The 24,788-nt window shown below is 38.1% G+C and overlaps 1 protein-coding gene across 4 annotated transcripts in view; it reads right to left on the reverse strand.

Annotated features, from left to right (window-relative positions):
* The window catches only part of Abl2 (ABL proto-oncogene 2, non-receptor tyrosine kinase), a 91,984-nt gene that overhangs the window by 7,466 nt on the left and 59,730 nt on the right, over positions 1–24,788 (reverse strand). For 2 of the 4 annotated variants that reach the window (XM_005374949.1, XM_005374945.1), the window contains exons 2-9: positions 16,975–17,037; positions 15,812–15,982; positions 10,805–11,100; positions 7,963–8,235; positions 4,774–4,858; positions 3,324–3,501; positions 2,550–2,734; positions 620–772 (exon numbers count right to left, since the gene is read on the reverse strand). In XM_005374949.1, the coding sequence (XP_005375006.1) occupies positions 620–772; positions 2,550–2,734; positions 3,324–3,501; positions 4,774–4,858; positions 7,963–8,235; positions 10,805–11,100; positions 15,812–15,982; positions 16,975–17,037 (1,404 nt within the window). Of the gene's footprint in view, positions 1–619; positions 773–2,549; positions 2,735–3,323; positions 3,502–4,773; positions 4,859–7,962; positions 8,236–10,804; positions 11,101–15,811; positions 15,983–16,974; positions 17,038–22,339; positions 22,534–24,788 lie in introns of those variants that run through there. The other 2 variants (XM_005374946.2, XM_005374950.2) reach the window with 2 other exon arrangements.

Genomic DNA, 24,788 nt, shown 5'->3' on the forward strand with positions numbered 1-24,788 from the left:
AATGGCAAGTTTGTTTGTTTTTTTTAAAGTAGAAATGAAATTTAAAAAACTTGTCCTCAAATTTTATAAAGTCTGCCCCAGTCTGACTTTATAACAAAGAATCAAGTGTACATATCCATAATTCAATAGGGAATCACAAAGACACTTAAGAGCTCACACTGACAGATGCCAATGCTCAATGAGAAAATAGTATAAAACTTTTGTTCACATACCACTGCAATTACTGCTCAACTTCCCACTTTCTCATCTTCAGCAGTCCAATGCTTTTGCTTACTTATCACAGAGCTTACTTTTACACATTCTCCAGTCTTTAGCAATCGTTCTTATTTAGCTGAAAGTAGTCCTCCCGTGCCTTAGTATGCAAATCCAATTTATTATCTTATTATTATACAAATGTTTTCCAGAAACTAGATAAATATTTGGCCACAGACAACTATTTTTAGGATTCCAGGAAGACTTAATGGTGTATAATATACTATGCCAGCTAGCTGATCAATAACAAACTACTTAAATGTCATGAGGTTAAATTCAATCTAACAACAGAGGAAAAGTGTTTCCAATTTTGCTAATCATCCCAACTTGCTGGTGTTTCAAAATTAAAACATGCAGAAATACTCACACGCTCTCATAAGTTCATAAACCTTAGGGGGGCATCCCTCAGGCTGTTCCATTCGATATCCTTTTTCCAGCAGATCATAGACCTGAGACAGGTCAATACCTGGATATGGTGACATTCCATATGTAGCAATTTCCCACAACAGTACCCCAAAAGCTGCATAAGGGATTAAGAAAAAAGAGAGCCTAATGTTTCTTATGATTTATTATTTATACCACTTATTATTTATATCATAACATTTATATCATCTTGTCTTTAAAATCTGGATCACAGTCAAACACTGTTACAATATTAACATGCCCTTTTACCAGTTCTTCGCGTGAACTGGCTAAGATGTCTCCCACAGGAATGCTGCGAACAGAGGCAGTTTTCTGTAAACATCCTAATTTTTATTTTACTATAATGAGGGGAAAATACACTATGATCATATAAAAAGTCAGTGGCATAATCCAACGAATCTTAAAACTCCCATTGATCTATTTTATGAGTTTTTTGTCTTATTTTGCTTTTATTTCAAGACAAGGTCCTGCTGTATAGTCTGTGCTGGCCTTGAACTTGCTATGTAGGCCAGGCCAGCCTCAGACTCACGTGATCATCCTGCCTTAGTGTCCCGCGTGCTGGGATTATAGGTGTGTGTCATCACACCCAGCTGAGTTTTACAATCTTTTGTTTGTTTATTTGGTTGGTTTTGCTTTTTGAGAGAGGGTCTTTCTATATAGTCTAGCCGGCCTTGAATTCACTATGTAGCCCAGGTTGGCCTTAAACTCACGGCAATCTTCCTACCTCATTCTCCCTCCCAAGTGCTGGGACTACAGTTTTATGATTTCAAAGTCAACTAATATCTGAGGAGTAAAACAAAAAACTAACTCATTTAAAATCAGATAAAGTTCACAGCAAAAAAATTTTTGCTTGATTTTCACACTTCCATTATCTCTGAGTAGCTTTCTACTAAAAAATGAGCCAGGCATGGTGGCAACCGCCTGTAATCCCAGCACTTGGGAGGCTGAGGCAGGAGGATCACTGCAAGTTCAAGATCAGCCTGGGCTACAAAGTGAGCTCAAGGCCAGCCTCAACTGCATAGCAAGACCCTGTCTCAAAAAGACCCAAAAAAAAGATTAGACTCCTGTAACTATTTCTACTTCCCATAACCCAAATTTCCTGACTTGTCCAGTTTATATTTTTATTTTTATTTTTTCCAGTACCAGGAATCAAACTCACGACCTCGTGCTTGCCAGGCAGGCACTGTGCCGCTGAGCTAAATCCCCAGCCCCAGTGACTCGTCCAGTTTGGAAATCCTCTACTAAGTCAATCTGCCTCTCAGACCAGTATAAATAAGAACAGTTCCAAAGACAAATTACCATAATGCTTTCTTGGAAAACAGTTTTCTGTGTCACTGTGCTTTGCAAATGAGCAATAAAACCTAATGTAAAAAGTGGGGAGCTTTACAGAAAAAGAATCATTAGAACTGTAATTCGATCTGCAATCTAGACTGTGACCTCTTTGAAGACACAGACTTTTTATTGACACGAGATCTTGCCATGTTGCTGACTGGTCTTAAACTTGTTGCCTCAAGTAATCCTCCTGCTTCAGCCTCTCAAGTAGCTGAGACTACAGACCTGTAACATTAAGCTGAGCCAAAATATTTTTTTTGATCATCATATAAAAGGGAAGCTGCAAAGAATTAAGGGATTTACAGCTGAGCATGGTGGGCACACCTGTAATCCCAGCACTCTGAGAGGCCAAGGCAAAAACATTTCAAATTCAAGCCCAGCCTGCACACCTTGTCTCAAAAAAATAAGGAAGGGTGATGATGCAGCTCAGTGTAAAGGCCCTAAGCTCAATCAACAGTGCTGGGAAGGGAGGGAGGAAAAGATGGGGTGGGAGGCAAGAAGAAACAATAACATACGCAGGAGAAGGTCCCTTACAATCTTACCCCAGACATCTGACTTAATCGAGAAAGTATTGTAGGCGAGACTCTCTGGTGCTGTCCATTTAATGGGAAATTTGGCTCCAGCATGAGCAGTGTAGGTATCTCCAGTCATCAGTCGACTTAAGCCAAAGTCAGCTACTTTTACCACATGGTTTTCTCCCACTAGGCAGTTACGCGCTGCAAGATCTCTGTGGGAAAGAAAACTAGTGTGATTCCATTCGGGTGGTAAGAAAAATGGTCATGAATACACTATTCCTGGTTCTTTGTGCTATGAGCAGAGTTAGTAAGTACTGACAAACGTAGTACTTTATGATAATCACTAACATGGTAGAAAGCCACTGATTTACACTGTGGAATAGTCATCAAGAGGAAGTTATGGGATGCTAGAATAACAAGGGTTTTACAAAATGGGTTTCTCTGTATTAGTATATTGGGATAGAGGAGCAAAGGACACTTTTCTACAAGGATTGAAATGTTTTAGTAAAAGAGAATGCTATTTTTAAAATTCAGCCACCAGATGGTGCAAAAGCATCTTGGATACAGTGCTGGGCAAAACAGAGATAGTTTCCTGTACTGAGAATAAAAAAGGTCCTCATTAATACTTGTATCAGAAAAGGTGGTCCACAAGTTGGAAATAACATTATAATAGGCCCTGTGAAATAGAAAGTTACTTTCTTAAATCATCTGAAAGTTATGGAGAAGGTTTTCTTCCCATCATCTTTATGTCAAGCAAGATGCTCTGTAGTCGATCGCAGGCAATAATCAGGTTTTACATACCTATGGATAAAGTTCTTCTTCTCTAAATACTCCATTGCAGAAGAGATCTGCGTGGCCATGTAAAGCAGTACAACTGCAGTCACCTCTTCTCGGTTGCACTCACGGAGATAATCAAGCAGATTCCCATATGGCATGTATTCAGTCACAATGTAAAAAGGTGGTTCCAAAGTACACACACCTGGAGAACAATAGCAGAACCTGTTTTATTAGCATATCTTCAAATAGTCCATTCTGGCCAAGAATAATTTGACAATGCTTACGTTTAGGCAATAATTTTATCCCCTTCTTACCATCACATTCTTTGAAAATGACATACAATATAGTAAAAACTAAGAGTTGGTCAAGGGGATTCTTTGCTTCTATTCTACTGTTCTCTAAAAACGCATAAGCCTTTGAGTATTTGCCTGCCAGAGCACAAGCAGAGTTACCTGTATTAATTCTGTAAGGTGGCCAGAATACTAAAATTTCCAGAGGCCGTACACGCCCGAGTCCCCTCCTTAGCTGCATGCTGATGATGGCTGTCTGAAAGTAACTACAGCTGCACATGTGCTGAAGCCCATGGGAGCCCAGCTTAGAGTAATGCTTATAAAAAAATCTTAACTATTTCTGTAGACAAGGATTTCACTCATATATGACAGTTCCTTATAAAGAACCAACAATAAACCATTTCCTTTGAGACAGTTTGGCTCAATGAGAACAGGGCAAAGAAAGTGGCCCATTCTGAAAAAGGCTTAGTCAAAGGTTTCTCTCAACTGAACAGATAAATTAATCTATTCCAGTTACAGCACTTCCTGCTTGCTTAGGTAAACTTATGGCTGTGGTCACAATTTTTATTTTTTGAGCGCATACTAGGAATTGAGCTCAGGACTGTACATTTGCCAGGCAGGTGCTGTGCCACTGAGCTAAAACCCCCAGTCTCATGTGGTCACAGTTTTTAACCTGCTTCTTTCCATTATAAAATCACCTATTTTGTGAGAATGTTTTGTGACAGTTTTTGTCTTGGTACCATTTTAACATATATGCTGCCATGGTGAGCACCTTGGTACGGTTATAAATGCTTCTGAACTTTGTTCTGGGGTAATCACCATAAGCTGGGGAGTTTTATGTATTGGAATCAACACAGGTCACAGTTTTTATGTTTGAAACAGAGCTGAGTAAAGTATTTTTTTTTGGCAGTACTGTGGATTGAATCTATGGCCTGGTGCATGCTTGGTAAGCACTCTACTACTGATTTTTAATGTTCTTTTTGTGGTGCTGGGGATCCAACCAAGGGGCTCACTTATGTAGGCAAGTGGCCTACCACTCAAGTACATCTTCAGCCCATGATAACTGTTTATTGAAGCTGACTTAAACTTGGAGTTTCCACTACTGTAATTCAAGAGAATTTGAAGATAACAAGGGGCTAAGGGACAAACATCTTTAAGGAAATCTAAGGTTCCAGCTTCCTTACCTAACAGTTGGACCAGATTAGGATGCTTGATTTCCTTCATCACTGCAGCCTCTTTTAGGAACTCCTCCACTTCCATGGTATCTTCCTAGAAAAATGATAAGGTAAGAAAGGAAAAAAAAAGGAGGAATATGCCCCTTTCTCAATCTTTTGAATCAACTCACAATCCTACAACTCCAGCTTTAAAAATAAACGGAATATTTAGCAAATACCTTTTTCTTTCCTACATGTACTGAGATGCTCATGCGATCTTTTTTCCTTATTTTTGTTTATGTGGTGTATTACATTTATTGATTTGCAGATTTTGAACCATTCTCACATCCCTAGGATAAAGCCTATTTGGTCATGATGTACAATTTTTTTGGTGATTTATTGCATTCTGCTTGTCAGTATCCTATTAAAAGATTTTTTTAACCTATGTATTGACCTGTACTTTTCTTTTTCGGCTGGGTCTTTGTCCGGTTTTGCAATCAGGGTAATGGTAGCTTCCAGGAATGAGATTAGAAGTACTCCTTCCCTTTCAATTTCATTAAAGAGTTCTGTGGCATATCGGCATTTTATCTTTCCTTAAGTTCTTTTAGAATACACTGGTGAATTCACTGGGTCCTTGGTATTTTTGGTCAGTAGATTTTTTATTATTGCTTCAACTCCACTATCTATTACTTGACTCTCCATGGGTTTTATGTCTTCTTGGTTCAGGTTTGGTAACCCATATGTATCTAGCAATCTGTTCCTTTCTTCTATACTCATTTTGTTGTAATATAAATTTTCATAGTATTTACTACTGATCTTCTGGATTGGGGCAGTGTCCTCCACTGTGATTTGTCTTTTTTAATTCTTTTTGGAGACAGGATCTTGCTATGTAGCACAGGCTGGCCTTGAACTTGTGGTGGTCCTCCTACCTCTGCCTCCCAAGTGGTAGGATTACACCAAACCCAGCCATTCATTTCTAATTTATTAATGTGGATCTTTTTCCTTCTTTTTTAAGTTTAGCTAAGTGTTTATCTATTCTGTTTATTTTTCAAAGAACCAGCTCTTCAATCCATTGATTTTTTTTTTGTATTGTATTTTTAGTCTCAATTTCATTAATTTGCGCTCTTCTCTTTCTGATTCCCTTCACTATACTGGGTTTGGGTTTAGACTCCTCTTGTTTTTCTAGGACTGTGAGGTGTAGCATCGGGTTGTTATTTCAACTTGCTCTCCTTTTCTAATGTGAGCATTCCCGACAACAGACTTCGCTCTTAGGGCTGCTTTCGTTGTATCCACAGATCCTGGTATGTTGTACTAGCATTACAATTTGATTCTAGACATTATTTAATTTTTTCTGTGTGCTCCACTGAGTATTCAGGAGTGTGTTATTTATGTCCAGGTAAATGTAAACTTCCTGTGGTTTCTATTGGAATAGATTTCTAGTTTCAGGGTGTTATGATCTATTTCTCCCTCGATTTTGAAAGGTGGTTTTGCAGGATATATTACTCTAGTTGATAGGTATTTTCTTTTACGGCTTGAAACACTTCACTCTAAGCTCTCTTAGCTTTTAAAGTTTCTGTAGAAAAATTTGCTCCACTCCTAACAGATTTACCTTTATCAGTGATTCACTGTTCTTCTCTGAGTTTAAGATTCTGTCCTCATTTTGAATTTCTGGGATTTCTGACTATTATGTGCTGTAAGGAGCTCCTTTTCTCTTCATAATTATTTGGAGTTTTATATGCTTCATTTACATGAATGTTGAGTTCCTTCTCCAGGCTTTGTTTTCTGCTATGATTTCTGTAAGCCAGTTTTTTATTCCACGTGTGCTGCCCTCTAACTTTTCTCTAACTTCAATTAGTCTTATGTTAGTCTTAGTATCATTTAATAATTATTGGATCAATTTTTCTTGCTTTGTTGTTGTTTTTAAGGTATCTCTGAGTATACTGTGCTGTGCTTCCAATCTATCTTCGATGTCTCACTCTCCTTCCCCATACAGGTCATTTCTGCTATTCTTATATTCAACAGAATTTTTTTCCTCCAGAATATTCTTTTAGTAGCTTTTTTTTTTTTTGGTATCAGCACTTGAACTCAGGACCTTGAGCTTGCCAGGCAGGAGCTGTGCCACTGAGCTATATGCCCAGACCTGGTACCTTTTCATGAACTCTATTTCTTTAGTAAACTTATCATTCATGTATCAAATAGTTTTGCTTAGCGCTTCCAATTTCTTATGTGACTCTTTAACTACATTGATCAATTTGTTAGTTCCACTATCTGTTTGGTGAAATTTGAGTACACTTTCTTTGCTGCTTCTTTGATTTTGTACAGCTTAGTGATTTGATATTTGATTTCTTTTCATCAGTGCCCCTTGGATCTGCTTTGAAAGAGTTGGGAGTCTTTAAAGGATTCTGTTGCCTCATTTTTTTTTTATGTTCCTTTTCTTGTGCTGAGGGTTAGGTTAAATAGAGTGAAGACACTTTGTTGTTGGTATGAAGATCTCTTTAGTTAGGTTCTGTTTTCCAGTGATGTGATCTTGGCTTTTTTGGCAGGAGATAATGTCTACGGTGTTGACCTGCTTAGTGCAGCTGGGGTTGGACTCAGTCATATTTTTGACTGGGTTTCCAGCAATTTGCCTGTGGATCTTCCACTCCTGTAGGTTGCAAGGCAGCACAAACTGTGGCACAGCCATGGAAGCCTCCATAGTGAAAGAAATGAAGCCTGGCGAACAACTCTGTAATCTGATACCAGGATGCTTAAAGAAGAGACAGGGCAGTGTCAAGAAAGAGACTTCTGTGAATTTAAGAACAAGAAGTGATCTACTTGCATGAAAACTGGAGGAACAAGAGGCAGGAAGATAAACAGTAAAAAAAAAAAAAAAAGCACCCATGATTCCTAGACATGCATAAAGATTTCTGTCCAGCAGGGGTCGTTCTCAGGAAGCGACACAGCTTGTTTTGCTTTGCAACATAATTTGCTTCTAAACTCCCACTAAGATCTACATTGACAGCCTCCAGAGACAAACCTTTCCCACACGTAGGTTTTACTGCACTGGTGATAACCTACCCCTGCACTGTCACTAAGTGCGCTAGGGTTAATCAGCACAATCTGCTGATGTTTGGCACCAGTGGGTGGGAAGTCCCAAAGTTAAAGGGCAGACTGGTATTTCCAAGTGATTCAGCACACACACAAAAAGATGCCTGAAAACTGTAATTCTCAGCAACCCACCTTCAGTGTTTTCACAGCAACTGTAAGGCTATATTTTTTCCAGACACCAACATAAACCTCTCCATACTGACCGCCCCCAAGTTTGTGCTTCATGGTAATATCTGTTCGTTCCATTTCCCATTTGTCATGGATGGGGGACACACCATAGACTGTTGGCTTATTGCACTTGGGTGCTGGGTAGTGTAATGTTGTCACCAGCCCATCAGCCACTGTGGAATGATGGTGAACAAGCTCTGCCAAGGTGCTAAAGCGGCTCTCAGCAGTCACATACACCTGATGAGAAAAGGAGAACAGGCTAAGTAACTTGAAAAGAGATTAGCAGTTTTCAAAAAAAGGAAAAGAAAAGAACCCTGATTTCGCTGGCCTGAAGATATCAAGACAGAAGGTTTTCTTTACTGAGGTAAATGATGGTGGCAAGGGGAAAGATAAAACTCCAGTTTGTTTTCTGCCGTTCTGGGGATTGAACCGCAGGCCTTGCTCTGAACTACATCCCCTTTCTTACTTTTATTTTTTTCATTTAGAGACAGGGTCTCACTATGCTGCCACACTGCCCAGGCGGGGCTTGAATTTGCAATCCAATTTTATTTAAACCACCCTTCCTATTTTTCCTAAGTTAACTCAGACTTGGGGGGAAAACTTTCAGTGTTTCTCTCTGGAGCATCAAACTCACTGCTCTCCAAATAATTCCTTAGCAACAGGACTGTAAATTCAAATATATAAGAAAGGTAGAGAGATGTTCTGATTAAAGTAGGTGAGAGTGATTGGTGTACTGCAAAAGTAAACAAAATACTAAGAATCTTGCAGAGAGCATAAATTACTAACCACTGGTTTAGACTTTGAGGGTGGTTAGGAGGAGGGTTTTACAATTTTAATTATAATTTTTATCTAATTAAATAAAATTTATCTTCCAAGGAAACTTGTTGCTTTTTAAAAAGAAACTTGCTCCACTGTACACACACAAGTATACAATTCACAAATGGAGAACTGATGATGCTTAAAAATAAACTCTGCATGGAAATATTACCCACAACAAGGATTTAACACAACCAGCACCCCAGATGCCCCCTGCACCTCACAAGCCTCTTATTCCTGCAAAGGTAACGCTTACACTCAATGTTAACATCTTAGATTAGCTTTCCTTGAGTCATATGCATGTGAAAACAATATGTACTGTTTGAGGTCTTCTTTCACTCAACTTTTTTATTGCAATATAATTTATACATCATGAAATTCACCATTTTAAACTGAACAATTCAGTACGTTTTTAGTATATTTACAAAGCTGTCGAACCACCACTATCTATACTCCCAAGTATTTTCATCACCTCAGAAAGAAAACCATGCTTATCAGCAGTTAGCCCCATATTCTTCCCGTCCCAACCCTCTGGCAATCACTAATCCCTTTCAATCAATTTTATATGTATGAGATTCATCTACAGTAGGGGCCAGCAAACTTTTCTATAAAGAGTGAAAAGACAAATATTATTGGCTTGTGGCTGTAAGATCTCTGTTGCAACTACCCAGCTCTGCCCAGTACTAGAAAGCCATAAATTCAATATATAGACAAACGTGACTGTATTCCAACAAAATTTTATTTCTAAAAGCAGTCAACTGGCAGGTAATAGTTTCTCCTGTGGTGGTTTGTGTAGAACTCTATGTTTATTTCTATTGTTGTCAGAGATTCCATTTTATGAATATATCACTGTTGGGGGTGTCTTTTTGAGACAGGGTTTCACTATACAGATGAGGCTGGCCCTGAATTCACTTTGTAGCCCAGGCTGGCCTTGAACTTGCAGCAATCCTCCTGCTTCAGCCTCATGAGTGCTGGGACTACAGGTGTGCACCACCATGCCTGGCCAAATATACCACAATTTATTAATCCATTCTACTATTCTTAGATATTTGGGTGCTTCCAATTTGGACTACCTATTGCTATAAACATTCCTGTACACGTCTTCTGGCACATATATGTACCATTTCTGTTGGAACTGCTGAGTCTCTCTTACATGATGACTTAATGATTCTATTTGAGCCTTAAGGCAACATATGTATGTATGATGGTAGAAAAACGGAATGAGAACTAGTAATCTACTTATGCCCTACTTTGCACCAGCAGTTATGTTTTACAGAAATAATGTCGTTTGATCTCTACACAATTCTATGGAAGTGGGATTTCATCATAGGGAAATTGAGGCTCATGTAAGGTCACAAAGTTGAACAACACTTGCTCCAAAGCCCATGCTTTCTCCTTAAGATGCATACCACACAGAGGGGAAAATGGAAAAAGGATTCAACCTTCTTCAATAGAAGAGAAACTGACACAAGTTCAGGCTTTATAATTTATAAAATAGAACAGTTCCATCATAACACATTCATTCTCAGAGGGTTGGTCTTCCCAACACACAAACAGCTAAATGACTCAATGATCTACTTATATGGACATAAATTAATGATCAACACCAGTCTCAAAATGTCTAAAATCTTATTCTGTGACCTTTCTATTAAAGCTCATTCTAATTTTCAACTATGTAAGTACCTCAATGTACTGTGTATCTCAATGATTAGATCAAATGATGATTAGAACAGCTAACTTATATACAAGTTTCCCTCATTACCTTCAAATCTAGCTTATCTTTAAATTTAATAGACTTGTTTTTAATTTAAATGACTGTATTGTTTTTGAAAAGAGCAAAGTCTCTCTATCATGCCAAATAGCCTGAATGCACAAAGCAAATATCTGATTTCACTGGACATTAGAATCTACAGCCCATTTCAGTCAGTCTGAGTACGGTTTCTAGAGGGCAGCCAGTCCACACCGAGAGGTGGTTCCTGGCAGGTCTCACCTTGCCATCCGTGGCAGTGTTGATCCTGTAGTGATACACACGGCCCTCGTACCTGAGCGAGATGGACAGCTGCCCAGGGCTGCTCTCGCTTTCTCGCACCAGGAAGCTGCCATTGATTAGGCTGCTGAGTAGATACTCCGCTGCACTGCGGGACACTGGTCCGTGGTACCAGGAATGTTTTTCCAGGCTATTCACTGGGGTGATGTAGTTGCTTGGCACCCAACCCTGTCCATTCTTAGAGCGAACTTCACTCCACTCACCATTCTGGTTGTAACCAAGGACTCGCAGCTTTTCACCTAGCCATGTGGTCATCAGAGAATGAAAGGAAAGATGTTAAGATGTTATTTCAAATGGATGCAGTGTAATATTAAACTATAAACTCATTGAATCAAAGATTTTATGCCCCAACTTTTTTAAACAATGAAAAAAAGTTGGCTGCTCACCACATCCTCATCGATCTCTTTAGTTAGTATCTTTACACTGCATGAACATAGTCAGAAACGGCTTCCTGGCATTTACTGGTTTTTAAAAAATATCTTCAGGAAACTGTACAGCAAAGATTACTGAAATGGCTAGATGACAGTGGCACAAAAAAAGTAAAATTCACTTTCTCTCAAAATAGCTTATATGGGACTAGGCATGGCGGCTCAGGCCTGTAATCACAGCACTTGGAAGGCTGCAGTAGGAGGTTTGCCATGAGGTCAAGGCCAGCCTGGGAGACAAAGTGAGTTCAAAGCTAGCCTGAACTACATGGCTAGACCTTGCCTCAAAAAAAAAAAAAAAAAAAAGCTTTTATGGTTCAGTGTTAATGACACCCAAGGATTAGTGGTAAGATACGTGAAATACTTCTAAATGCCCCTTGAAGCAGGCCATAGTGGCACTGATCTGTAATCCCAGCATACCTGTAACTAGGAGGCTCAGGCAAGAGGGTCAAGATCAGCTTGGGCTACACAGTGAGTTCAAGGCCAGCCTGAACTACATGGTGAGACTCTATCTCAAAAAACCAAAAAACCAAAAAAACACCCCAAAAAACAAACAAACAAAAAAAACCCCCTCAGAACAGCCAACAAAACTATCACTGTAAACAAACAAAACCACAGACCAAAGAGTTTCAAGAAATGTTTTCAGCAAGGAAAGTCTTTAGTGGAGAAAGGGTAGGCAGTGAGGACTCCCAAAACAATCATTTCCAGGACTCAGTTTTAAAATAGTTATAGTTCCTAATAGTTTTGTCTGCCCTTCCCATTTTCCATAAAGAATGAATCACTCCCCATCCAGTCCTCTAAAATTAGCTTGTGGAAAGGGAAGTTGACTCTGAAGTTAGAGTCCAAATCCAAAGTCACTTAGTGTATCTTTGCTGTCAACTTCAATGACCTTGGTTTTCCTGTTAAAGTTGTGAACATCAAGTTTAGACTTCAATATACATTTTGCCCTTATACTTGTGGACTAATCAGAAGCTTCTTAGCAAAACAAGGAAGGTGAGGGCTGGGGATTTAGCTCAGCGGCAAAGCGCCTGCCTGGCAAGCATAAGGTCGGGAGTTCGGTTCCCGGTACCGGAGAAAAAGCAAAAAAAAAAAAAAAAAAAAAAAAAAAAAAAAAAAAAAAAAAAAAAAAAAAAAAACAAAAACAAAACAAGGAAGGTGAAAAGAGGTATCATGAGTAATACATAAATGTTAATCTAAGGATCCTTGTGGTGCCTTGGCTCTCATCTCCAAGAGATGCAAACTTTCCTGCGGGAGTTCATACCATTTCCTCAGAGTCAGAAAGCAAAAGAAAGCCTTTACCAGCAAAGGCTGCTGAGGAAAAACTCAAAATAATCATTTTGATAGGGCAGCTATCTGTCTTTTTCTAATGGCCTAACTCTGTCATCCTTGATTATCTCATCTGAGACATCTGGAGATATGTACATACAATGTGTGTATATAAACACATACACTATATACAGACAGCAGTATGTGTGGTATACTGTATGTGTGTATACTCTTACCAACTATATTCAAAGAAAAGACAAAGCAACTTTGCTAGAAAAACTACAACTTGTTGCTCTATAGCTTTTCTGTATTAGTCTACAAGGACTAGAAGTAATGACTAAGTTTGTGAGTGTATTTTTTTTATATTGCTATGTCCTTTGAATTGATAATTACAGGCTATCATAATATTATAGACAGCTAAGTTAGGTAGAAATATAGCGGGCACTCGGACAGGGATGGGCCCTCGGAGTCAGTGCAAAAGATGAGAATCCATCAGGACTGTGGCTGGAGGTGCTTCTGAAGATTAAAGTCACAATGACTAGTTACGTGCTTCCTGAAGGGATGAACAGAGGTCTGGGGTAACTGGCATCACCCTTTTGAGATTTCCCATTATCTCATTTGAGGTAGGCCATCTTCTCACCTAATAAGACTAAAACTACTAAGACTAAGACTAAAACTGTAAGACTAAAGGCAAGGCCAAGGATGTCACTCATGCGCCCTTGCTACCATTACATCAATATTACCTAAGGGACTATATTTGCAACCTTGTTGGTTAATCATAATTTTGACCCACACTGTACCCACTTCATGATTTTGCTCTATAAAACTTCCTTTGAAAGGTGGGCTCATTGGCAACACATTTGGGACCCCTTCTGCCTCTCAGGAGCTATTCCTATTTTCCATTCCTTTTCTCCAATAAATTTTCCTATTCTTAATCTCCACTGTTCCTTAGAATTCATTCTCTGACTTCAGGGAACATAAACTCAGTGTACTTGACATCTAGCATTTCCTCTATATCAATAATAAGTATACAGTCAAATATCCTAGGTTTTTGTGAGTTTTCTTCTTGGCAGTTAAGAGAATTTTATTATTTTACAGGAGTTTTTATTTGTTACTACCATGTAAATAAATAAGGCAATAGCTAATAGAGGCAAATATTGGGGATTTTGGCAGAGGAATCCTAAAAGGAACTTTCTTTTCTTTTTTGAAGACAAGATCTCATTACGTTGCCTAGGCTAGCCTCAACCTAGCCTTGACCACCCAGCCTGGTATGGTCTTCTTGCCTCAGCCTCTCAAGGACCTGAGACAACAGGCACGCACCAATGTGTCCAGCAGAATTTCTCTTTTTACATCAAGCAAAGTATCATCTTCAAATTGTTTTTAATTTTAGAATATATTTTCTTGTCTTTTAAATCTATAAAATAGCTTTAGCATGACATCATTTTATATTAAGAAGAACCCAGCATTAAAATCTGGCATTTCATAGATTTTAAGAGAAACTGCTATTGGCCACAAGATAAAAGGAATCCCAGTTCTTCAGCAGCACAGCTGGTAACTAAGAAATAACAGATTTTCTTTATTCATGTTTTCTTGGTGATTGAGCTATATCTTGGAAAATAGTGAAAAGAAAACTGCACCCAGGAAAGAATGTTCTGAATCACTACTTTGCAAATTTCTTCACTGAAGTCTCGGCAAAGATAAAACAGAGTCTATTGTTGTCTAAAGAGACTACGGCATAGCAGAGTATTTCTTTCCTTTTTTTGGTACCAGGAATTGAACTCATGACCTCAACTTGCCAGGCAGGTGCTGTGCAGCTGAGCTATATCCCCAGCCCAGCAGAGTATTTCTGTGAAGTCCTTTTTTTTTGAGACAGGGTTTCACTATGTAGCCCAGGCTGGCCTTGAACTCAGGCCTGCACCACCATACCCAGCAGTCCTTTGTTTTATCCTCAAACTTTACGTAAAATTTTCCTTTGACTTGATAAACATAATCTCTACACATATACATATATTATCACAACCCTACCCCAAAACTACCCAAAATTTTAAATAAAGTTGATACCAGAAGATAATGTACTTTTACTTTTCCTATGCCTTTGAAACTAGCACATGCACATATGCAATCATACTCATTTGGACATACCTATACCTCAGTTTGAGGGACTCAGTTTTAAGGAGTTCTGCTTTTGATGAATCTGACTGGTTTTTTGTTTTGTTTTGTTTTGTTTTTGGTACCAGGAATCGAACTCAGGACCTTGCACTTGCCAGGCAGGCGCTTGTGCCACTGAGCTATATCCCCGGCCCCAATCTGACGGATTTTAAAGGCTGATGTATATAAAAATTTTTTATAAAGGGTAATATGTTCCTTAAGTGGGGAGAAGATTGTTTCCTTGATTTAACTATTACCATCTGAAGGTTCAGAAACCCATTCTGAACCTTATGTATCGTCCAATCCATGTGCACAATGAGAATGACCCATTTTCCTGTTTCTCATGAAAGTTCCATGCTTTTCATCCTTATTAAAAAAATAATTGGTGATTTTACTTGGTCATGGTGTTAGTATTTCCTTTTGTAAGAATTTGCCACTGAAATAAACTACTACTCTCTATTACTCTCTACTCTTTATTACAAAAGAAACCCTTTCTACTATTTCTTTCATTAGCCCTTAGAAACAAAAATGGTAGACATTTAGATCATCTAGGCCGGTGCCACCCAAAGCTGGTCCACAATGAGATAAGAGCTTTGTGCCAGAATGTAAACACTGGGCTACTATCTTTGTACAGAAAGTCATGTCCCAAAACTGAAAATGTTTGCTTAATGATATAGCTGGCTTACATTTTGGGTGCAAGTTCTTAGTCTCACTGTGGACTTGGTAATAAACAGTTCTCATACAGGCAGTCAGTCCACACAAGCACTTGAGTGTGGCACTGCAGTCCAGCACTTTGACTCATCTGAGACACAGTCCAACTGGAACAGATGTATGGTAAGTCTTACCTAGTGGTAGATGAACGTTAGCATATTACATGCAGTACAGAATTCTGAGAATAGGGTGCTTTAACTCGTTTTGTCTGTAATAAAGCCTAAAAAGTAGCTACACTTCATAGGGCAGTATCCTATACAAGGTAAAAAAGAATGAAACATAAGCTTCTAGGCACAAGTCACCCAATTAATTTTAGTCAATGGCAGAAACCAAAACAGGCCTCTTATTTTTAACCACTGTGAAAGCCAGAAAGTGACAGGTTGCTACAGAGAAGCCTCACCTTTAGTGATACTGAGTGTATTATCACCACTTGCTACAAAATCATAAAGTGCAACAAAGAGATTAGGGTCACTCTCAGTGGCTCCAAGTAAGTTCTCCTTGGAGCTCCACCTGATGGCTTCATTTAGTGCCTGGGATTCAACATCACAACCGTAGGGGCGGTGCAAGGCTTCTGAAAGACACAAAAAGGGAAAGAATTGGTACATACAGTGTTTCAGCAGCCGGTCTCTCCGACAGCTCCAAAGTGGGACAGCACTGTACAGTTTATGCAGCCATGAAGAAAGAGCATCTCCTAAGCATGAGATGCCATTTATTTGTTGAAAATATAACAAAATAGTGAAAAGACCACAAAACAAGAATTTAGCTCTGATTTATATGCATTTACTAAAATCAGACATAAATTAATAGCAAAGGCACAGATTTCTCCAAATGAATTTAAAGACTACTAACTTTATAAAACACATAGGGCATTTTATTGTAGAACAAGAAATGGTTAAGTTTTGTAAGCATTTTATAAATCCAGGCCCTCTATTTATATATAAAAATTATAGAAACAGTGCCTCTGGCAAAACAATCCTAAAATTATCTGGTAAGTGAAAGAACATGACTTGGTTTAGTACAGAATATCCTTGACATTCCAAGTATTTTTTTGTGTTACAGTGACTTACAACTGTTCATTGTTTTAGTAATTTTTTTTTTTTTTCTAACTCCAATCTCTTTTCCTGGGCAGATTTTTGTAAAATGTTTATAATTTAACCCAAGTCCTAGAAAACACAACAGTAAGTGGGGATTCATTGAGTTTCTCTACGTGCAGTGGTTGAAGACTTGTAAGACCTATTTTTTCAGGGTTTCTGTATTTATTTTTCCTCCACAGGTAACCTCAACACCATCGTAAAGAACACCTGTTTTCCACAGCCCAGGTCAGATATACAAGAAACCTCCTGCTCTTCCAGTAGTGATTTTCTTGATCCTTGACACTGTCAAACTGTCCAACTGTCTGTCACGGAACAATTTCCTATTATGTTTCTCTCTTTCCGTTCAATTATAATTTAAAATTGGCTTCATAACGTTTGATGGGAAAAACCCTTGAATCTGGGGTTTTATTTTATTTCAAGTCTGTTTCACCACTCTCACGCCTTGGTTCAGATCCCCACCGTCTCTCACCTGGACTACTGCCTCCAGTCTTGTCTCCCTCAAGTCCGTCCTCCACACAGCTGGCAAAGTGATCTATTTAAGACAAAAATTTGACCACATCACTTTTCTTAAACCTCAATAGTTCATCATCAAGCTGAAGTCTCCTCATCGTGGCCTCCGAGACCTTTCAGGATCAGTAAGTGAGGACCTCCCTCTCCCGCTTCCCCTCGCCCCTCTCTGCCTCTTTAACACTCGCGATGCCGCTGCCCACCTTCGGGCCTCTGTTCGCGCAGTCTCGTGCACCTGGGAGGGTTCTCAGCCTCCTCTTCTTGGGACTGCTGACTTCTCATTTCACAACACGCTGCTCGTCTAGGAATCAATAACTGCCCCCTAGGAAAGCTCAACGCCCTCCATCCTCTCAAAAGCAAGACACCCTTTCTATGGGTGTTTTCCAAACTTCATTATGTACCTGCTCTCAATCTGCCAAGGCAAATTATCCAACCATCTGTGTCACATAATACTTTTCTATTATGTCTCTCTTTTATTCAATTTTAATTTAAAATTGGCTTTATCATATTTAAAAAGGAAAAACCTTTAAATCTGTGGTTTTATTTTAAGTCCCTCCCTATGTTTGTTTTCTAAACTTCACAATGTACTCTTTAGTGATAAGAACTGGATCCTTTTTTGGGGGTATCAAAGATTAAATAATGTGCCCAGCTGGGTGCAGTAGCACATGCCTGTAATCCCAGCACTGGGGAGGCTGAGGCAGGAGGATCATTCGAGACCAGCCTGGGCTACAAAATGAGCTTAAGGCTAGCCTGAACTGTTTAGCAAGACCCTGTCTCAAAAAGACCAAAAATTAAATAAATAAATAAATAATGTGTTCAATAAGTACCATATTAGCAGAATGAACTAACTTACCCAAAAATGTGACTGGAAACAATATAATGTATCTTAACCTTAAAATTCACAGTACTCAGTGTTTAAAAACTGGCTTCAAAGCCAAACAGTGGCACATGCCTGTAGTTCCAACTCTTGGGAGGTTAAGATAGTATGATCATGAGTTCAAGGCTGGCATGGGCTTCACAGTAAGACCCCCGTCTCTAAATAAATACATAAATATTAAATTAAATTAAAATAGGGCTATAGGTGTAGCTTTGTGTGAAGGCCTCGGGTTCAATCCATAGTACTATGCGGTAGGGCATCTTTGTAACTATATGATACAGATAGAAATTCCTACTATAGGCTGAAATCTGTAAATTTCCCAACAGCTTTAAGAGTGTTTCACTTCACTACATGCCTTCTGTTATGGCTTGTGTCTAGATGTCCCCCAAAGCCTCATGCAGTCATAGGTGGGGCTCTTTCAGAGGTGGCTGGATCAGAGGTGTGAGTCATTCATGGTGCAATGCTAGGATTAAGAGTGGGTGATCACTAAATTAGTCCACTGATTGGTCTGGTACCACCCTAATCCCAGTAGTCTGGATACAATATAAGGGACAGAAAGAGGCTTGTCTTGCCCCTTGCTTGCTTTGCTACCTTCTGTCTGCCATGAACTGTTTCTTTTCTGTGATGCTTGTCTATCACGCCACCCTGCCTTGGAGCCAGCTGACCATGGACTAAAATCTCTACAAACTGTGAGCCAAATAAACCTTTCTTCCCTTAAGTTTGGGTGTTGGGTATTTTGTCACAGCATCAAGCAAAGTAACTAAGACAACTTCCTTCTCTGAAAAGAAATAATGTATATGTTTAAAATTCTCAAGTTAACCAAATTTTATTTAACATTAGACTATTACGTTAAAGATGTCCTGAAAAGTTAAAATAGGTATGTTGCTGCTTATGTAAACACAGTTGCAATGAATGGAGCAGCTGAGTGGTATGCCCAGATAACCAATTTAGGATTACCAAATAAACAAAATCTCATATTATGAGAAACATTCTTTAAATAAGTTGCATATTCTATATTTTTCTTTATTCTAATGAAAAAAAATTACAAACTCCAGCAGAATTTCTACTGGATTAAAAATGACAGCCTTTTATTACAATCTAAAGACTTGCCAAAAGCAAGTACAGGGAAAAAAATTCACATTTATTGTGGTTCGCACCGAACACCACATGATCCATGCCGATAAATGGTTTTTGCGTGTGACAGTGGTAACACAATGTTTTTTAATTATTATTCTAATGATTATCAACATCTCCAAGTACATTTGATTATTTTTACAGGAAAAAGGCCCCCTTGTTTGAAAATATAAAAAAAAGAAAACCTCAACTCAGAACTTTTGAACTATCCAGGACCAAGTTAGAGAGGTTATAGTATTAAGCAGATACTAAAGCTAACTTAAACCCTTCAGAACAAAAAATAGTATATACTTTACTTGGTAAACTCAATACATTAAAGTTTAAGATTTCAATTTGAGTGAAAAATTTACTATATGTTAGGGACTGTGCTGGGCTTCAAAACTTAAAAACAAGAAATCACTAATAATACTATTTGAAGTTAATATGCAAAACTATTTTCTGTTCCCCCATCCCTACCCCAACCAAGTCCCCTCTGCCATAGAATTCTCCGTGTAGTTAATTTCATTTTAGGTGCCAAGGACAAACATTCTGTAATCACTCGACTCCTTTCTTGCTTTCAGGAACCACATCCAATCCACTCAGAACTTCTACTAGCTCTGCCTTCAAAAGTATATCCACAATCTAGCCTCTTCTCACTCACCTACGTGCCATCACCCCGTCACCTCATCATCTCACACCTAAGCTATTTCACTAAGCTACTAATTTCTACACTGCTAGACTTGCCCCCTATTGTTTATTTTCAACATATCATCCATTTTAAAAAGCCTAAGTCAGACTGTTACTTCTCTGCTTAAAACTCTTCAATGCCTCCCCATTTTAGAGTAAAAGTCCAAATCCTTGAAGGGCCTACAAGGCCCTCCACAATCTGTCTTGCCCAGTTTATCTTTTACTACCATTTCCCTAGCTTACCCCATTCTGATCACTGGTTGCATTGCTATTGCTTGAACATGACAGGGACAGCCCTGCTTCAGGATCATTGCACTGGCTTTTCCTTCTGCTTAAAACACTTGTCCCCATGACATTTCACTCAAATATTACTCTCCTAGTGTGGCATTTTCTGACTGTCCTTCTTTAAAATACATCCATTTCTAAGAACACTCTCACATTCCCATGTCTCTTTTCCTGATTTTTCTCCATAGCTCCTATGATTAGCAAACACTGTACCATTTACTATTATATTCATGTATATTATCTAACTCCCCACAATAGAATGTAAATTTTATAAAGACAGGAACGTTTCTGTTTTGCTCACTGAATAGTGAACTTAAAACAGTGTCTATATATGAAGCTTCTAAAAATAGATTTGTTGAGCCAGGCGTAGAGGTGTACGCCTCTAACCCAGTTATTCAGGAGGCTAAAGAAGTATTGCAAGTTTCAGGTCATTTTCAGCAATTCAGCAAGACCCTGCCTCAAAATAAAAAAATAAAAATAAAAAAGGACTAGAGGTATGGCTCAGTGGTAGAGCGCTTAGCTAGCATGCAGAAGCCCTGGGGTTCAATCCCCAGTAGTATCAAACAAAAAAAGCAAAAAGTCAACTGAATAAATTGTACAGACTGCCACACTCATAGAGGATGCCACGGGAGGACAGAGTATGAAATAAAAGGCTGCAGCCAGGATGATCAGGAATTTGTGCTGATGACTCCGGGTGTAAGGACGTATCTTAACATGTGGCTCTTCTCTTCTGGGGAGGACTCCAATCCCAAAGGACAACTGTTAAAGGCAGGTTAGATGCTTTAGAAACATGCTATTTGACAAAAGGAGAAAGCAGAATGAGATCCCACGGTGCACTTCTATGTAAACTTAGAAAGGCATACAAGCCAAATGTACTGGCTATTTCTCAAACATACAAAGTAATACAAAAAGGATAAAAATCATTTTTGAGGCAAAAGTACTAAAAGAAATACAACTTGGAAAGCAGTCGTTTTCATTCCCTACTCCCCCTTCCTCCCTGGCCTCTGTGGCTGAGTCAGAAGATCTTCCTTCCTTTCTTTCTTTCTTTCTTCCCACTCACTGTTTTGTTCTCTTGAACTGAGGGCCAACTTCCTGCATAATCCGTCTGCACAGGATATCCACTGAAACACCATCCTACCCACTAGCACAAAACAAAACAAAAAAAACTTTTCCAAAAGAAAAAAATCCCAAACTTTTCTGAGGCCAGAAATATACATATAAAATACATACTGATACACGCATTCAATCATGAAGCATTAACCAAATGGAAGAGAACAAGCTAAGAAAGAAAAACAAGATGAAAGAAAAGCCTGTGGGACAAGAGCAAGTAGATGTCACAGTGTTGCTCAGCAGGGTCTCGGCTTTGCCACTTTTCTCACCAGTTAAACTGGACATGTCTGTATGACTCAGATGTGCTGTGCCCGCCTGAGGTATGTAGGCTGGGAATGTTTTATTTTTGAACAATGTGAAGTGACTGAGTATTAAGTAACTTAGCAAATTAACTAATCTTCCAATTAATCACTCATATAAAGGTAGATCATGGACTTAAGGTGAGACCACAGAACACTCTGAATTTTACTTATACCTGTAAAGCTAGCAAAAATATTTTATGACAATCTGGTTTTTTTTTCTATTGATACACTTTTAGAACAACACAAAAATAAAACTGAAGTAACAACTTGTACAAAGTAAAGTACTACAATTAAATTATAATCTAGAATAAAACTAAACTCAAATTCAGAGATAATTATGAAACAATGTTTAATTTCATTAAAAACACCTTTCCCCTTGGGGCTGGGGATTTAGCTCAGAGGCACAGTGCCTGTCCGGCAAGCGCAAGGTTGTGAGTTCAATCCCCGGTACCGGAAAAAAAATAAATAAATAAAAATAAAAACACCTTTCCCCAAATGGTCATTCAATAATTTTTATCAGTTAAATTAGAAATCTATCAGGTAGAGAGAAATTAAAATAGAAAATTTTCAGTTTAGGCATTTTCAAGTATTTTATAAACTTATTTATCTTGCCAGAATTGCTTCACCTGATTGCATATTGTCTATGGAGCTAATAATTTTTAATATCACTATTTAAATCTACTAGCTAGCTGGATAAATTCTTCAATAGTTTAAACTCATCACACATATATATTAACATAAACTATCACATTATTTACATATTCTTCCATTAAATAAGTATTAAGATTCTATTATGAAATACAAAAAATAAAAACAGGCACATAAAACTTCACTGACCAAGAATGTAGACAACAATAACAACAGTAGGTGATATTAATGTTTAAATATCTCTATCCATACTTGAATACTGCGCTTATTTACCTTCCCCCCCAGCTGTCATCTCTGAGCCATACCTGTCCAGTCGGGGAGAGCAGATCCCAAGGCCTCACTGCACGGGCAGCAAAGCAACGTGTCCTGATCTCTGCCATAATTATTAGCTGGAAGTAGAACTGTACCCAGGACCATCCTTTAGCCAGAAGCACAAAAGTTAAACTGTTCTATGTAGAGAGCAAGTCTTAGAATTCCACTCTGACAAGCAATACCACATGCATGTGGTGTTTACTCATGTTTGCAGTGGCCACAAGGAACCAATAAAAGGGTAGGCATTCACAAGTTCCAAAGTGGGTGGAGAGTAACCTGAAGAAAAATATCTGGTAGTCAGTAAAAAACTGAATCAGAATGACGTTACTTCAGAAGCTCTGGGAACATTTTTAAAACATGTAAGTAAAATTAAGACATGCAGGCTATATAAAACACATATGAGTAACAGCTTAGTAATAAAATAAACTAAGGATCACCATACAGAAAGGTTTCCATTTCTAAGGAGATGATGAGGTGAGACCTCAGACAAATGTTTCCTTGGAGAAATCTGTTTACAATAAAATAGGAAGTACACTTTTAAAGAAGAGGGAAACACCTAATAAGACTCATCTTTTACATCACTCAAATTAGTTCAAGAAACCACAATTCCAAAGACAAAGACACAGTTATGATCTGATTCAGATGCACAGCCAAAAGCCAGGAAATAAGTGCCTTCACTATGGTTCTGTAGCTTAACACAGGTTACAAGACTGCCACAATGGTACTGAAAATGTTTGGGTACTAAAATATTAAAAAGCAAAAGCAGTCTTTGTTAATAGAGAAGAACAAAAATATAACTTAAGAATTTGAAAATGAGGGTAATCTTATAAGAATTACACTAGTAAAATCTAATGGATGACTTTGGTGGTATGTCTTACAAAAATAAAGCAAAAAAGTGTTCATAACTCTGTACCTATCAACACTCATTGGTTAATAAATTTTTATTAAGTGCCTGCTTTATACCGGTACTGTTCTTGGTCCATACAAGTAACAGGGTAAAATTACATCATGGCAGGATGGAAAAAGCCAAAAAGTTAAAGTTAAAACATGAATTATAGTTTAGTACTGGAGAAAGAATGAGCTGATGTTTATTAATATTTTCTTAAAAGCTATGTTCAGTGAAATCAACCTTTATAAAACCAGTACTGTCAACATCATGGAGAAAGCAAGAATTAAATGACTAAAGCTTACCTCAGATAATGACTCACAATTTCAAATGCCAGACTGAATTTCTCTTCTTTGGATTATAAAAGGAAAACGGAAAAGGATCTCTACAATCCATGTTCTACTCGTATGTAGATTCTATACCATAAATTTACTATTTAGTAAGCAAAACCTGCTATTTAGATTATCAGTACATTTTAACTGCTATTATAGCTAAAAGTAAAGCGAAGCTAAATTAACAAAATGTGTTAAATACATAAAATGGAGGATTACTGAACATAAAGAAGGAACAAATTCCAATATCTGCTATGGCAGATGGGAATGAGGCAGATGCAAAAAGGCAAATATTGGCCAGGTATGACAGGGCATGCCTGTAATCCTAGCACTTGGGAGGCTGAGGCAGGAAGATCGTTGTGAGTTGAAGATCACCCTAGGCTACAAAGTAAGCTCAAGACCAGCCTGAACTGCATAGCAAGACCCTGTCGCAAAAAGATTAAAAAAAAAAAAAAAAAAAGTACTGTATGATTTCATTTATGTGAAATAGCTACAAATTTTTCGAATTCCACAAATGGATAGTTGTACAACACTGTCAGTATATTTACAGCTTGTCAGGTGTACACTTAAAAACACTTAAAATAGGGGCTGGGGATTTAGCTCAGTGGCACAGTGCCTGTCTGGCAAGCACAAGGTCATGAGTTCAATTCCTGGTACCAGAAAACAACAACAACAACAACAACAAAAACAACAACACACACACAAAAAAACCACTTAAAATGGTAAACTTTATGTTATAGATATCTTGCCCAAATAAAAATTAAAATTGCTGGAGTCTCCAATGAATCAGCAAAAAAAAATTTTTTCTACTAGTTTCATTCCATAAATTCACCCTTGATTTCTCCATTTGAGAAAACCTAAAACCAATTCCTTTTGTCCTGTCATTTCTCTACAAATCCATTCTTCCTGAAGATGCTACACAAACTAGAATGCTACTTATCACTATGGTTTCTCCTGTATGGTATGTATCACCTGAGTTAGTAAGTTTGTTAGTTTTCTTTTATCAGTCTGTCTTTTGTTACAGAGATATCTGCCTCACATACAAATTCATAGGGCTTGTAAAAAAAAAAGTGTATTTCCTTCCCAACAAAGTGAAACATTCCCCATTTCTTTTGCTAACTATATTTCAATATATTCCTAAAACCGTCATTTCTTTTCCTGTTTTACGAATGAGGAAGTTAATCTCAGACTCTATCTTTTTGAATGTCAGAGCCCAGCCTGCTT

This window comes from Chinchilla lanigera, unplaced genomic scaffold (assembly GCF_000276665.1).
Source record: "Chinchilla lanigera isolate Chin_1 unplaced genomic scaffold, ChiLan1.0 scaffold00005, whole genome shotgun sequence".
Taxonomy (NCBI): Eukaryota; Metazoa; Chordata; class Mammalia; order Rodentia; family Chinchillidae; genus Chinchilla; species Chinchilla lanigera.